General features: G+C 32.9%; 1 protein-coding gene across 6 annotated transcripts in view; it reads right to left on the bottom strand.

The window, feature by feature from the left end:
* The window catches only part of LOC145293181 (C2 domain-containing protein 5-like), a 186,975-nt gene that overhangs the window by 34,207 nt on the left and 136,649 nt on the right, over positions 1-16,119 (bottom strand). For all 6 annotated transcript variants that reach the window (XM_080139658.1, XM_080139660.1, XM_080139657.1 and 3 more), the window contains 4 exons: positions 15,706-15,822; positions 4,911-5,033; positions 4,226-4,312; positions 1,345-1,434 (listed from right to left, as the gene is read on the bottom strand). In XM_080139658.1, coding sequence (XP_079995784.1) covers positions 1,345-1,434; positions 4,226-4,312; positions 4,911-5,033; positions 15,706-15,822 — 417 coding nt within the window. The remainder of the gene's footprint in view (positions 1-1,344; positions 1,435-4,225; positions 4,313-4,910; positions 5,034-15,705; positions 15,823-16,119) is intronic.

Genomic DNA, 16,119 nt, shown 5'->3' with positions numbered 1-16,119 from the left:
GGAATAACTGGTCCAAAGATTGACCCGAGGCACCCCCATATTAATGTTATGCTGTTTAGATGTGCATCAATCAATGACAACATGGATGGTCCTATTGTCTATGAAGGAATTAAAAAGACTCTTTAGAATTGAGTGAAGAAGTAATTTTTTTTTTTAATTTACAAAAAGCATATAATTAAATAAGAAATAAAGTGAGAGGAAAAAGAGAGGAAGATAAAAGTATGGGCAGCATTGAAAAAAAAAATAAATAAAAAATGGAAAGAAATATAGATGTGTAAATAGAGATTTTTTTTTTACACGATTGCCTAACTTAATGTTTTCACAAATTATAATTTTAGCTAAAGTGAGATGTGATAGAAACCTATTTGTTGTTTGATGATGCAATTAGATTGGAAAATAATGCTGCAAAAACTTATTTTGTAAGTGTGGTTTGAATGAAATTAAATGTATGGTTGAAATCTTATGTGAGAAAAAAGGACGATTTCATATTCGTATATTCTCTTAAGCTTGTTTGTTTCATCAATGTAGATTTTGTTACATTCTTTGCATAGAATTGAATAAATGCCAGCATTAGGTATGGCTGAAGTGCTTGCACATTTTATATTGCTAATGATGTTTTCAATTATTTGTGATATAGTCTGATTGGGATTCCTAGTTTAATGAATTTATTATTTATAGACAGGGTAAGAGGGGGTAAAAATTTTTGGTTTTTAGCTGCCACCTTGCATCACTGATCTGTTTAGACTGAATATATATATATATATATATATATTTGGCAGCTTTTCTGGTATCTCTTTTTAGTCTATATTTTTCTCAGCAGTTATTAAATATTTACAATGCATTCTAATAGTAATGCCTCCTGTTTTTATTCCATATGAATAAATCAGAGGATTGCAAATTACATTATTATGATAATTGAACTTATGCATTTATGACTTGAAAGTTTCATCTCTGTTGCAGATATTGATAGAGTAAGGTTCTAAGAAAGTAATCTTTGTCATGGGCAGGCATCAGAAACAGATGTATCATTGAATTCCTGGCAAAAGTGCATTGAGAATAGTGGTGACTATGTAGATTCAGGAGCACAAAAGGTCACCCATTTTAATGATAAAACTCCTGTCTTCATAGCTCTTCAACTTTTTTAGTTAAACAAAAAAGGATGCTTAACTTTTGGAATGACCCTCATAAATTCATCTTTTTGCATCTGTATCTTTTTTATATGACTGCTACTAAATATAAATCTGCTAATAAACTTAATTGACAACAAAGGGTAAACATTTGATGTATGCTCATTCTTATTAGCTTGAAATAAATTCAACAAAAGGAGAAATCCAATGAGAATACCTGCACTTCATCTTCATCAGCAAGTTCCAAATTGAAGTCAAGGCAACTTAAACAACAGGGAGCCATTTTTCGCAACTTGAAACAGATTTTCTGTAAAACAAAGAAAGATGAGAAAATTTCATGAAAACTATAGTATGTTTATATATATTTATGTATGCAAGTTTTCAAAGAGGTTTTAAATAGGAAAATTTTTTTAATGGAAGCAATTTTAATGCCAAATTTTTTTAAATTGAAAAATATAAATACATTCAAATTTTTTCAATAACTTAAAAATTAAAGAAAAAATGTTTAGCAACCAAAAGGAAATTAAAAAATTGCACTTACAAAAAAGATGTTAATAGGAAAAACAAAATTGTGCATATTCAAAAAAAGAATGGAAGTCGAAAGTCACAAAATTGGGTTTTACAACTAAATTAATGTATAACTGCTGTTGCTGATGATGATTATGCTTCATCACTATTTATGCAAATTTGACTCAGGCGATCTCCTGGGTTCATTAATGGGAAATATTGTGGGTTCATACTTGAATAGAAATTTACAAAAAATAAACTTTTTTTTAAACATTATCTCTTAAGTCTGAAAAAAATTTACAGTAATGTTCAGACAAGTGATCTTTTTCTTTCAAATTTTAATTTTTTTAACATCATAATAATCTATGTGATGCAAAAGTAGGAAATCTTTGTAAAAAATAAACAAGATAAATAGAAACAAGTCTTTATATATGCAAAATCCTTAAAAACTGAGGGAATTATTTTTTGGTTATCTTCAAGTTCAATTAGCCTGTGTTTACAAAGGATTTGTGTGGATAACCTAATTTTTTGTTCATTTGCTTATTTTAAAAATATACAATTTGACAAAAAAAAAAAAAAATGTTTTATTTTGCAGTAAGCAGCGCCGAACAAAGCCTTTGCTCTCATCATCATCATAACCATTTATTAAAGTTTTGTAAATAGATATAAATTTTAGTCACGAATAAATCACTCGTTTTTATTATTATTTTTAATAAAAATATCAATTTGCTAAAATCCGCCTGAAAATTAAGATGTTTTGTAAACATAAATGCACTGTGTCACGAAAATCCACTCGAAAATTTATAAGTTTTCTAAATATATAAATGTAACAAAAGGCCTAATAAAAGGGTGAAATAAAAATGAAACTCCTTCTCAAAAAAAAAAAAAATAAAACAAAATAAAAACTTTTCCTTGTACAGACGATACTTTAGGCTGAATTGACTCGCATTAAAGTTATGTAAATATCTAAAACAATGCACTCTTAGTTACGAAAATCTGCTGGAATGTACTAAGGTGAAGATTAAACCGATGACAACCGAAATCTGTTCGTTTCTAAGTGAAGCCAGTCAGGGGCCTTATTCCCTCCTTCATCCACTGATTCTAATTTTATTTTACATATTGTATTTAAGAATTCATTTCTCTTTTTAGACTTAAAATATTTTGGAGATTTTGCCAAATAGCAATTAAAAAAAGAATACTTATTTATTTGCTTCTTATAAGGGCAGAGTTAAATACAAGGTCGGTTTTAAATGTGGATAAAATCCAATTCTCCCAAAGTGGCAGACTGGATTGGAAAAAAAATTAACTCAGTCTTTAAGGATTTCGAATTATACATAATTGTGTTTCTATTTACTTTGTTTACTTTTTACAAAGATTTTCTATTTTTACATTATGTAGATTTGTTATAGTGTTTAAAAGATTCAAATTTTAAATAAAAAGATCACTTGTCTGAATATTATTGTATTTTTTTTTCAAGCTTAAGACCTAATATTTTTTTTTTTTAAATCAAGTCTATTTTTTGTAAATATCCTTTTAAGCAAAGAACTATGATATTTTCGTTGATGCACCCAGGTGATCGTCTGAATTGAATTTATTCGAATAGCAATTCATCATCATCAATAGCAGCAATTAGTCGTACATATTTAGGAAAACCACCAAAAAATTGTATTTCCATTAACAAAACAATGTTATCTACCTAATTTTTATATAAATTTCAACTAAAAGCAATGTTATATCTACTTAATTGTTATGTTGCAATTAGTAACATATTTACTGCATTATTACATAAAACATACTTTCAGGATCCATTGATTCGTCAATATTTTTAAAAGGTAACTCAAAACGTAGATTCCATGAACAAAGCTTATTTCTTAGAAGTGAACGCCTGTGGAACTCTGTTCCGTCTGCCTGTTTCCCACCTGACTACAACCTGGATGTCTTCAAGTCCAACATAAACAAATTCCTGATGAACCGCCCCCTTAAGTAGACATTTTATTAAATCTCAACACTAATGTACTGTACATGCAATATCCCTTATCCCTGAGTGGCTTCCGGGCCTTGAGAAGTGGTGACCACCTTGTAAAAAAAAAAAAAAATGCTAATGACACAGAATTTATTAAAATAAAAACTTGAAACAAATAAAAAAATGAACATAACATGTTTTTGAGGTAATTGTTGAATTCAAATTGTTTTTATTTATTTTTTTTTAATTTGTTTTTTGTTTTTTTTAATTTGTAACTGGATAAAGTTCTTTAATTAGATTGAAGATACCTTAAAATTAGCTGTTATAGAATTTTTCAAGAACTAGAATAAGAGTTTGGAGATAAGACATACTGCAGTTACCTCCCATGCTATCATACCACCTCTTCTGTTTATGATTTAAGTAAAACTTGCAATTTATTTTGAAAGGAATTTTCATTAATAATTAATTTTCTACTTTATCATTTTTCATAATTTTTGGATTTTTTATTAATTTCAACATAACCCTTAAGTAGATAGTATTACTTTTAACTGAAATTCAATATTTCGATTTTCATTCTAATTCTGAACAACTGCTGACAAGATTTTATAAAATATTTATAAAACTGTACCCTTATTAAGTGGTTAAAAAGATCGGAGAAATCCTTAACAGACATTGGATTTTTCTGACATTTTCCACGCCATACATGAGTAAACATCTGGAGAAAAGAGACAAAAATACAATTGAGTTAAAAAAATATAATTTCTAAATAAAAAGAAATTGACAAAAAAAAAAATTTCAAATAAAAGATTTATTTTTTAAATGTGGAATATGAAAAGTTCATAATAATAATAAAACATCATTCAAAAAGGTTTTATAATTAGTATTACAATAGTAAAATGGTCACTGATTGTAAAATGTTATCAAAACATTTTTTTTTTTGGTGTAGGGCTTATAAGTGGCAAGCTCTGTTGCAACAAAACCTTTTTTAAAACACAATCGTTTAAAATAAGCTCAAATTTTAAATACAATATTATTTGCATTGAAAGGTTAGGTATGCATGTATTTAAATTAAAACCATAAAAACGTGCATTGAAATTAAAATGTTATTTACATATGCATTTCTATGGAAATGTCTAATGTACATTAAAATTGACATCTGAATATATATATATATATATATATATATATATATATATATATATATATATATATATATATATATATATATATATATATATATATGCTATTAGATATAAATGTATTCAAATGATTTTTTTTGTAAAAATATTTAAACTTGAAAATAATTTTCTTACTTGTAAATTACAAATTATATTAGTGACTCCTGGCAGAGTTTCTGTGTTGCATATTTCAAAACCTTCAGGTGATGTGAAATCATCTAATATTAAAGAGACAGTTTCATCTTTGGCATCATCAACCTGAAAGACGAATCAGAAAATATCTAATAAATCAGTGTGCTGGAAAAAAAACAGTCAATACAGTAGAGATAAAAATAGAAAAAGGTAATATATGAACATTAAGTATCTATGTGGACAGTGACTATATAATATATATATTACTTTTATTTATATTTGAATAAAAATTATTTTAATGTAGCTGCATAATCATGAGTGTTTCAGTTCAATTAGTTTTTAATAACTAAACGACCTCATCAGGTGACAAAAATGTTCCTTCTTTTAAAAAACAGATCTTCAAATGAATACAAAACAAACTATCTATATATCTATAAAAGTGAAAATGTGTGTGTGTGTGTGTGTGTGTGTGTGTGTGTGTGTGTGTGTGTGTGTGTACACATTTCCCTACCAAATAACTGTCAATTTTCGGTCTACAGACTCAAAATTTGATATAAAGGGTATTGAGATTTGGGAAAATTTTTAATCAGGTTTTGGCCAGAAATTTTGCTGTCAAGGAGTCAAAGTTCAACAATTTGACCTTTGAGAACGCTACCAAACTCCTCCGCCAATTTTGGGTTTAAACACTTGAAACATGGATCTAACTTTATAATTTGGTTTGAGCCCAAAAACAGTAAATGTTAAGGGGTCAAAATTGGGGTCAAAGTTTTAAAAAAATGTTACATCTGCAGTCTCTAACAACTTTTCTCTATGGTAATTAAGGATGCCTTTTATATAGAAAGGCATTACCGCACATATTCACACATTTTAATATATACACATGCACATAAAGTTATGAACAGTACATAGGGCCCAAGCAAAGCCGGGCGGAACTGCTAATATATCTATAAAAGTGAAAGTGTCTGTCTGTGTACATTTCCCTACACAATAACTCTTAATTTTCAGTCTACAGACTCGAAATTTGATATACAGGGTATTGAGATTTGGGAAAATCTTTGTAATCTGTTTTCGGTCAGAAATTTGGTTGTTAAGGGGTCAAAGTTCAATGATTTGACCTTTGAGAACTTTACCAAACTCCTCCGCCAATTTTGAGTCTAAATACTTGAAATTTTAGATATAGGTTCCTTGGACATGGATCTAACTTAATAACTTGATTTGAGCCCAAAGCAATAAATGTTAAGGGATCATAATAGGGGTCAAAGTTAAAAAAAATTTGACCTCTGCAGTCTAACAAATTACTCAGACAATTTTTGAAATTTTTGAAATTTTACATAAAGGGTAATCAGAAATAAGGCAAGCTTTTTAATCGTTTGAGTCGAAAATTTGAGTTACATACATACATTTATATATTGGTATGTTTGCATGTCTGCCTAAAACTTTTGACAGAGGTTACGGATTTTCACAAGATCAGTATCGCTTTGAAGCTCGACCCTTCAGATGACAAATACCGAAAAATTGGCTAAAAACATTAATTTCTTCACCCTCAACTGGGCACTTTTCTACAGGGAGGGGGGGGTCGCTTTTTTCGCCGATATTTTCGAAAGTCATCCCCTCTTTTCGATTGTCTAGCCTTAATATAAACCTACATCACTTCTGGTTTGGCGGTGGTCGTAACAGCAAAGACGCCCCCCTCCCCCCGTTCTTTTCTTTCTTCGCGGTACAGGTTCGAGCCTGCCTTCTTACTACTACTTTTTTTTCTTTTTTTGCTTAACACACACCTCCAAACACCCGGCAACGCCAGGCATCCATGCTAGTTTAAAAAAAAACAAAAAAAACAAAAAAACTTTTTTTTGTTTCCTGATAAGGTCCTTTAGTTATTTATAACTAATTGGATAAAACATTGTCATAATCATGTAGCGACATCAAAATAATGTTTATTTGAGTATAAATAAAAGTATACCTTGCTTTATTTGTTATTGAGCTCTATTTTATAAAACCTAGTAAAATTCATTGGTTTTTATCTTTGAATATTCTTAAACTGAAGTATTATCTATATATATATTTATAGTTACCTTTTTGAGATATATTAATATCGTATTAATAAAAATAAATAAATTTAATGGTTAAAATTCCAAGACGCGAAGGAGTTAGAACGACCAAGTGAACCGTTACCATGACAACAACGATGGCAGAGAAAAATAATAATAAAAAAGAAAAACGCTGATATATTTAAAATTCAGAAAAATGTGTCCAGCGTCTCTTTCAAGGAAAGTTGACCGTTAAGAATTTGAAATGCAAGCCAGTTGCAGAAAAGATTTTAAGAACGACACCTATGCAATTCTGTTGATATGAAAAGGAAAACCCCACGAGAAATATGAAAAGGAAAACATATTGTTGTCGACCAGCATAAAAATAAAGGTTGGTTTATCTTTTACTCTTCTCATTTGTCAGTGATAAAGATATATATATATATATATATATACACACACACACACACACTGAATCAAGGTGAGAGAAACCATTAAATGTCAAAAACTCAGAAGTCTTGCTAGAATTTAATAAAAAGAAAAAAATATCGCCCGTAAAAAAAAGGAAAAAAAAAAGAATAATAATAAAAGAAATATAAACAAAGAAAGAAAAACGAACAAAACAACCAAAAGAGAGAAATCAACAGGAGTAATCCCCCTTGGTCTATTATAAAAAGGACACGAAAAGAAATGATTAGTGAAAGGGGCACAACTCCATAAATTATCTGTTGTAAACCTGTCTTTCTCTTTTTATTTTATTTTTACTTGAGTTTACCATGTGGGACATATCTATACGTACACATATACAAAAAAAAAAAAAAAAAAAAAAAAAGAAAGAAAAAAAAGAGAAAGGAAAAAGAGAAGAAAGACTTATGAACTCTATATATATATATATATATATATATATATATACTATCATCTTTTGAAATTTGTATATATTACCTATTTGTTCTTTGATTCTGTTTTGATTATTAAGATTTAAAAATATATATATATATATATATATATATATATACACATGTTTAATTGATAGGCATATATATATATACATGTTTAATTGATTATCTTTTCATGTTAAAAATATATGCTGAAACTTCTCTGAACTACCATTTCTTAAAGCGACAGACAGCCGATTGCTAAATAAACCTATTTATTCATCCGATATCTATTTTATACAACACACAAACCTATAGACCGTGTTTAAGTCAAAAAGGACAGATAATTGTTATCCCCATTTAAAATGCTCTTTTTGATAGAGGAGATCAATTAGATACGAACTGGCATGTAGCTCCTCGCATCTTCCTATGCAAAATATTTTTTTTTTAAGTTAATTTATAAAAAAAGCTAACCTCAGAAGGGGCACGTCACAATATATATTTTTCTTAAACTTCTCTCTAACTTTCCCTTATTGTTTTGATGATATAATGAAGTTATATATAACTTTTATTCCTCATCTTTCATTTAATATTATATATATATATATATATATATATATATATATATATATATATGATGATCGCTTAACATTAGGACTATTGCGAATTCGAGAGAGCAAGTTGATGCATTCATTGCAGGTGATTAAATGACTTAATGACTAAATAGTTTTCCAGCGAATGATAAAAAAATATAAAAATTAAATAAGTTTTTTAATATAGTTTTAAAGGTTAAAAAACTTCCAAGATTCCAAGTGTCATATATATCTCTCTCAGGCAGTCTGTCAATTTCGATGATGACGCGGAGGTCGGTTAGTGTCCGTGTTGAAGGTGCGATGTGAGTCCAATCGGAGCTCTGAAACCCCGGCCGCAGTTATTCATCGATATTTCCAGTGTTCATAATGGTTCTGCCCAGGTAGGTGAACTGTTCAACTTCCGCCAATGGGGTACCATTCAGGAGTATTTTTCTGGGGTTAATCTTTGTGTCATGGGTGTCTTAAATCAAAACTTCAGCCTTCTTGATGTTGATTGTCAATCCAAATTTCTTGGATGCCTCGGCAAATACTATCACTAAATCTTCCATTGCTTGGAGGCTGTGGGTCACAAGCGCTGAATTATCAGCAAAGTGTAGTTCCTTGATCACAAACTCGTCTTCTGATTTTTGCTCTCACGCATCTGAGGTTGAAAAGGTCACCATCACTTCTGATTCGAATGTAGAGATCACCAAGTTCTTCAGGCATGCTTTTCAGGACAGCAGCAAGGAAGATTCTAAACAGAGTTGGTGCAAGGACACAGCCTTGCTTGACGCCGTGTCCAACGCTAAAGGAGTCTGAGCATCCGTTGCCCCTGCAAACACGAGCAGTCATGCCATCATGGAAACTGCGCAGTACTCTTGTGAAGGTCTGTGGGCAACCACAACATCTCAGTAACTTCCACAGCATGTCTATCAACTGCTAAAATCTACAAATGTGACAATGAGAGGTTGACGTTGTTCAATGGACTTTTCTTGTAATTGTAGGAGGACAAAGATCATATCTTGTGTGGATCTGTTGGCCCTGAATCCAAATTGGCTCTCCGGTAGAATGTCTTTAGCCAAGGCCTGTAGTTGATATAGTAGGATTTTGGCCATAATCTTCCCAGCAACAGACAGAAGGGAGATTCCTCTGTGGTTCCCGCATTCCGCCCTGTCCCCTTTTCTCTTATACACTGTCACAATGTTGGCATCTTTGAAATCCTGGGGAACTTCTGCTGTTGATGTCCAGATATTGTGGAAAAGTTGTAGTAATTGACTTCTCAGGGCTGCTCCACCATGCTTCCAAACCATCCCAACTATTATCAATGGACCTGAGGTAATCTCACCAGCATCAGACAAAGCCAAACTCTTTGCCAAGAATTTTGCAGCTAATTCTACCCTTTGCGACCAAGGCCGCCAACCCCCAATATTTCCTCCTATATCAGAAAATATGCTATGTGATATACGTATATCTGTACGTGATGTTGCCAAGCTAATCAAAAACCTTGATTCCAGTAAAGCAACTGGCCCTGACGGTATTCAAATTATAGTAATAAAAAAACTTCGACCTGAACTAGCGCCCATACTTACAAAACTGTTTAAACGTTGTCTTAAGGAGAATAGCTTCCCATCACCCTGAAAAATTTCATCAGTATGCCCTGTATTTAAGAATTCGGGTGATCGCTCATCCCCCTCTCAGTACAGGCCAATAAGTCTCCTGTGCGTCATGAGTAAGTTGCTGGAATCTGTTAAATACAGAAGTAATCGACCATCTCAACAAAAATAACCTTCTTAGTGACACTCAATATGGTTTCCGTTCTGCTAGATCTACAGCAGATGTGCTTACAGTTATATCGCATAGGATTAGCAAATCTCTCGACGATGGCAATCTTTCTAGGGCAATTGCTCTTGACATATCTAAGGCCTTTGATAGGGTGTGACATAAAGGTTTACTTCATAAGATCGCTAGCTATGGTATAGCTGGAAATGTCTTCTCAATTATTAAATCATTTCTTTCTGATGGGTTCATAAGAGTAGTAGTTGAGGGGCAAAAATCAGAAGCTCACAGTATTAATGCTGGTGTCCCTCAGGGGTCCATCCTAGGCCCAACTCTTTTCCTGATCTACATTAATGATCTTCCAAATCACATCTTTACATCATTTGTAGACATTTATGTTGATGACACTACCATTTATGGTAGCACATCTAAGACAGCAAACGACCAAGTTCTCTCCGATTCTCTCTCCTCTGATCTTGAGCACGTAGTACAATGGGGAAAGGAGTGGCTGGTTATTTTTAATGCATCTAAAACCAAGCTTCTCTCTTTACATCATCAACATTCTGATCCACATCTGGCATCAATTGAAATGAATGGTTCTCGTCTTTAGGAGGCCTCAAGTTTTGACAAGCTTCTAGGCTTGACCATTACTCCTGATCTTAAATGGAACATGTACATCAAATCTGTTGCCAAGGTCGCTGGAAATATGGTGGAATCTTTCTATCGATCTGGTAGATATCTCACTGCTGATGCAATTCTCTATCTATATAAGAGCCAGGTACGTCCAAGGATGGAATACTGTTGCCACATCTGAGCAGGAGCTGCTAGAAAGGACTTGTCCTGCCTTGATAGAGTTCAAAATAGATTTCGTAGCCTCATAGGAGATGTCCTTTTCTCTTCCCTGCAACCTCTATCTCACAGAAGAGATGTTGCGAGTTTGTCTCTGATGTATCGTTATTTTCATGGAAAGTGTTCGACTGAGCTTCAGTCTATGGTCCCCGCTCGCTAAACTTTCACAAGAAACACTCGTCTAGCTGAAAACACTATCAATAATTCCCCCCCCCCCTCTTTATCTGTGCCTAAACCTAAACGTAGATTCCATGAACAAAGCTTCTTTCTTAGAACTGCACGCCTCTGGAATTATCTTCCGTTTTCCTGCTTTCCGGCTGACTACAATATGGTTGTGTTCAAGTCTAACGTAAATAAGTTCTTGATAAGCCGTTCCATATAAGTTATCAAATTTACCGAATTTTCATTACTAATGATTACTATATTGTCCAATTTCTACTGTACACTCTTTAACCCTTATCCTTGAGTTGCCTCTTGGCCTTGATAATGTGGTGATGCCTGTGTAAAAAAAAAAAAAAAAAAAAAACCTCTGGTGGTATATTGTCTGGTCCTGCAGCCTTTCCGTTCTTTGTCCTCTTCATGGCCATGTCAAGTTCATCTGCTGTTAGTAAATCATCACCTTGGTGTCTAATAGGCAGTTGAGGTATGTTATCAGCTCCATCTTTAGCACATGTTTTTGGGTTCAACAGAAGTTCGAAGTGTTCCTTCCATCTCTCCATTATCCTGTGTTTCTCCATATGGAGCACACTGCTATCAATGCTCTTTACAGGGTCCAAGCAGGCACCCTGTGGTTCGTACACTTCCTTCAACAATGCAAAGAACGCTTTAGAGTAATTTCTGTCTGTCAACTTCTGAATTTCAGCTGCTTTTTTCGTCCACCAGTCGTTTTTCATTTTCCGCAGTTCTCATTGAAGTTTAGATTTTACACTTTTGTACTTGCCCCTGGCTGCTCTTGTGCATCTTTCTTTTAGGGTCTTTTGAAACAGCAGGTTTTTTTTTTGGATGAGTGCCATGATCTCTTTGTTGGATTCATCAAACCAGTCTGCATGTTTCCTACTTGGTTTACCAAGGACTTCAGATGCAGAAGTGAACACAGCATTTTTCAGTGTTTCCCACTTTTCTTCTGTGGTGCCAGTTGGTGTTGTGAGACTATCAGATATTTTGTGTGCTAGTTCACACTTTGGTCCTTTAGTGATTCAACATTTAGTTTCTTTGGGGAGTTTTGGTTCTTTCTTCTTGAACGGAGGAGGCTTTGGTTTTATGTTACATTTGGCACGGATCATGTAGTGATCAGTGCAACATTCAGCTCCTCTCATAGCTCTGGTACTGGGAAAGTTCTTTAGATCTTCTATTCTTGTGATTACATAATCCAACAGAGTGGGGTGCTTGGATCTTGGATGTTTCCACGAGCAGTACCATTTGTCTGGATAGTTGAAGAATGTGTTTGTTATAGCAAGTCCGTGTTCGGAGCACTTTGATAGCAACAGTTTGCCATTCGAGTTCATTTTTCCTTTTCCAAATTTACCCATTGTTTGTGGCCATGCTGCATGACCTTTTCCCACTCTAGCATTGAAGTCACCAAGTACACTGAGTTTGTCAGCTGCAGGGATCTCAGAAAGCAGATTGCCAAGAGACTGATTGAATAGTTCTTTAGTCTCCAGGTCATTTGTCATCATTGGTGCATATGCGGAGATCATTGTCAGGTATCTTTGCTTGCCAATGTGAATTCTCATTGTCATGAGGCGATCACTTTTCCCTGTTGGTAGTGATTCCAGTTCTTTCACAGGTTTGTTTGAGATTGCAAATGCAACCCCCGCTTCTCTTCGCTCGACAGAAGGTTTGTCAGACCAGTAGAAGGTATGAGTCTTTTCCTTTAATTGTCCCTGGTCAACAAATCGAGTTTCTTGTAGTGCTGCAATGTCAATCTTATTGTGGTCCAGCTCTTGAAAGATGAGGGCTGTTCTTTGTTCCGGTCTATTATCATTGTCCATCAGGGTTCTGACATTCCATGATACCAGAGTAAGGTTTTTGGTTGATTTCTTTGTTTTCGTACTGCTGTTGTGGATTCCCGCCGACCGTGGCTAGCCGGCCAGGAGTGTGTGTGAACGAACAATGTTTAGTCCACCTTTCTAGGACGTTCCTCAGATTGGGGCAGCAGTGCACCTCTGAATAGAGCTGCCCGGTCACCGGCAATACTGTCGCTCTTCAGCAAGAGCATGACCATCATACTCCAATCGCCTGAGTACAGAGATCATGTCACGGCTTCCAGTCCATTAAACCTGCCGGTACGCCCTCACATTCATCGCCACAGAACTTTCACCTCTCTCCCAGTCTAGGCAAAGTAGGAATAAGCAGCTTGCCCAGTACTGCTAGCACCCTCTCTGCTGAAAGCAAAAGTACAGAGGCAAGGATGGGCCAGGACAGTCTGCACACATGCAATCAGCCGCATCCGATGGCTGAGGCAGACCCGAGTTGAGTTGTACATCACCCTTGTTGACTGCGGTGCTGGTTCATCCACTGCACAAGCCATTGGGATTCCCTCCTCATCCGCCAAGAGCATCGTTGACCAGGCTTGGATTTTTGTGACCCTAAATAGGGGGTCTAGTGGGTACTACACCTTGCCCAAGGGTGACCCAGCACTGCAACGACTAAGTGTCATATATATGACACTTTGACTGTGAACGTGTCTGTGAGAGTTTGTTCCCTATGAACTCCAACAGCTGGGACAATGTTTTTAAAATTTCACACAAATGTACTTTTTGTGTCCGAGTGTTCTTAGATAAGTATCTAAAATCGATAATTGAAACAAATTCAATTAAAGAATTTGACCAAAGTTAACACCTTTGTATCACTGCACAAGCAGAAGGGCCCAGTGTACAAAATCCACAGTATGTTTTTTTGGTAAAACATGTTGCAGTCGAAATAAATCTTTCCGTTTAGAACACAACTGAACCATGGTGCTTGACTTTTGCACTTGAAACTTAAATTCAAGCAATTATATAAAAATATTTTTATAAAATCAACAATTAATGCATTAACCTAACAAATCCTATGAAGATGAAACCTAAAAATTCCATGTAGCTTAATTGCAATATATATTTTCATAACATATCTTTTCCATTCACTGAGCAGTCTTTTTTATTTCAGCTGGCATGTTGTATAAAATGGCGCCAAAAAGTTGTTGTTCAGCCATATTCTTCTCATGCGCTTTCTATCAGTGCATTCGATCATCAGTGATATATATATGTTTATAAACAAATATATACTTATAATGTATGCATATATAATGTATAATGTATGGGAAAGTATGCTTATTCAATTATATTTCACCTTTTATTAATAGCAATCCTTTAAGTTATGAAGCTCGATGTAACTACAGAGCATATTCAAATAAATGACAAAAAGTCTATATTCTAAACTTCAAGATATTGTCCATCTTACTGTTTATTTCTTTCAACATGTTAAAATGTTCAATTCTTGACAGATGCTGTCAAGAATTGAACATTTTAACATGTTGAAACAAATAAATGGTAAGATGGACAACATCTTGAAATTTGGAATATAGACTTCATGTCATTTATTACTTATGTTTCATTCAATAAAGTTATTAAAAATTGCCACAATCGATTAAGCTCAATAAAAATGGATTTACACTTTCAGAGCATATAACTTTATTAAAGATTCCATAACCACAGAAGTATTCACTTAATTCACATTCATATTGTTTTACTGCCACGTCTTACATGTGTTTCATTGGATGGCATGAATATACCTAACAAATCACCAGACTTACATAAAAAATACAGTTTTGTTTATTTTTTCATTGCATTAAAAACAAAGGTCACATTTTTTTTCATATATATATATATATTAGAAAAAAAATGTGACTCATTCGGTCATCCATCAAGCTTGGATTAACTTGTTAAATCATGAAAAAGTGAGTTTGCAAAGCCAGCTTAATATAAATATGTATATAAATAGGCAAAATTCAAAATTAGCCTTTTTCTTGCTCGCTATATATATCTCCTTTTTCTCTTTTTGTTAAATGCTTTTATAATGCACTATTCTTATCTTATTCTTTCCTTTATTACCTTTTAATAGAGAGAGACAGACCGACAAAAATTTTGAGAGAGAAAAGAACGTGATAGATACATAAAATAAGATAGGAGAATAAAGCATAAAATAAGATAGGAGAAGGTTAAATAAGATACAATGAAAGAGGAAGAGAGTTATAGACAGACACTTAGTAAGTGGTGGGTCACTTAATGAGATAATTTATGATTCTTGAGAACAATTAAAATTTCAATGTTTTTCAAACCTAACTCAATCCCAAAATTAAGGAAGATTTAGCATGTATTTTGTGTGATTAAAATATGGAAAATAAAGTTTAGAGAAAAACAAACGTTCATCAATTCAGCTTTAGTATAATAATAGATGTATATATATTTTGTTCAATTAAAAAAAAAAATATTAGGAGCTTGCCTGCTTTCTTCCCAAATGTTTTTATTGGTGAGTGGAAATAGGCAGTCAAGCTTTCTTACGAACATAAATAGATATACCAAAACATAATGGCTATAATGATAGTAAGAAAGATATTTTTAAAATCTTTTTTAAGATACAAGTCACTGTATTATAATTTATTTATAAAAATTCTCAGAGTTTTATTTTATTTATTGAGAAAAACAAAATGTCCTCTTACCTCTAAGACAAATGTGTCTTTGTTTCCGAATGAAAGCTCGATTTCACCTTGATCCTCATCACTATCATCTGTGTTATTACAACCGACTCTGGAAGCAAACTGGTTTTGAACAATTTCCTGATTAAAGGAAATGGAAATAAGAAGGAAATGGAAATAAAAGCATGAAGAGCAAGTAAAACTTAATCTGAGCACAATGTGTGCCCTACTCATAAAAAGAAATTAAATTTTTGTGTAAATTTAAATTCTATGATATAGTATGAACTTTTTGGGTTTGATACGTTTTAGCTTTGCTGATCTGGCATCAAATTAGTGCTTCATCATTATAGCCAAAGTTTTTTTTTTATATTTTAAAAATTAATTCAGTAAATGAAGATTTTTTTTTCTTTGAATAAAATTGAAATAAACATTAAAAAG

Source organism: Euprymna scolopes, chromosome 14, assembly GCF_053919585.1.
Source record: "Euprymna scolopes isolate OS-2025 chromosome 14, ASM5391958v1, whole genome shotgun sequence".
NCBI lineage: Eukaryota > Metazoa > Mollusca > Cephalopoda > Sepiida > Sepiolidae > Euprymna > Euprymna scolopes.
The sequence above is the reverse complement of the archived record's forward strand: the minus strand, read 5'-3'. Positions and strand labels throughout refer to the sequence as shown.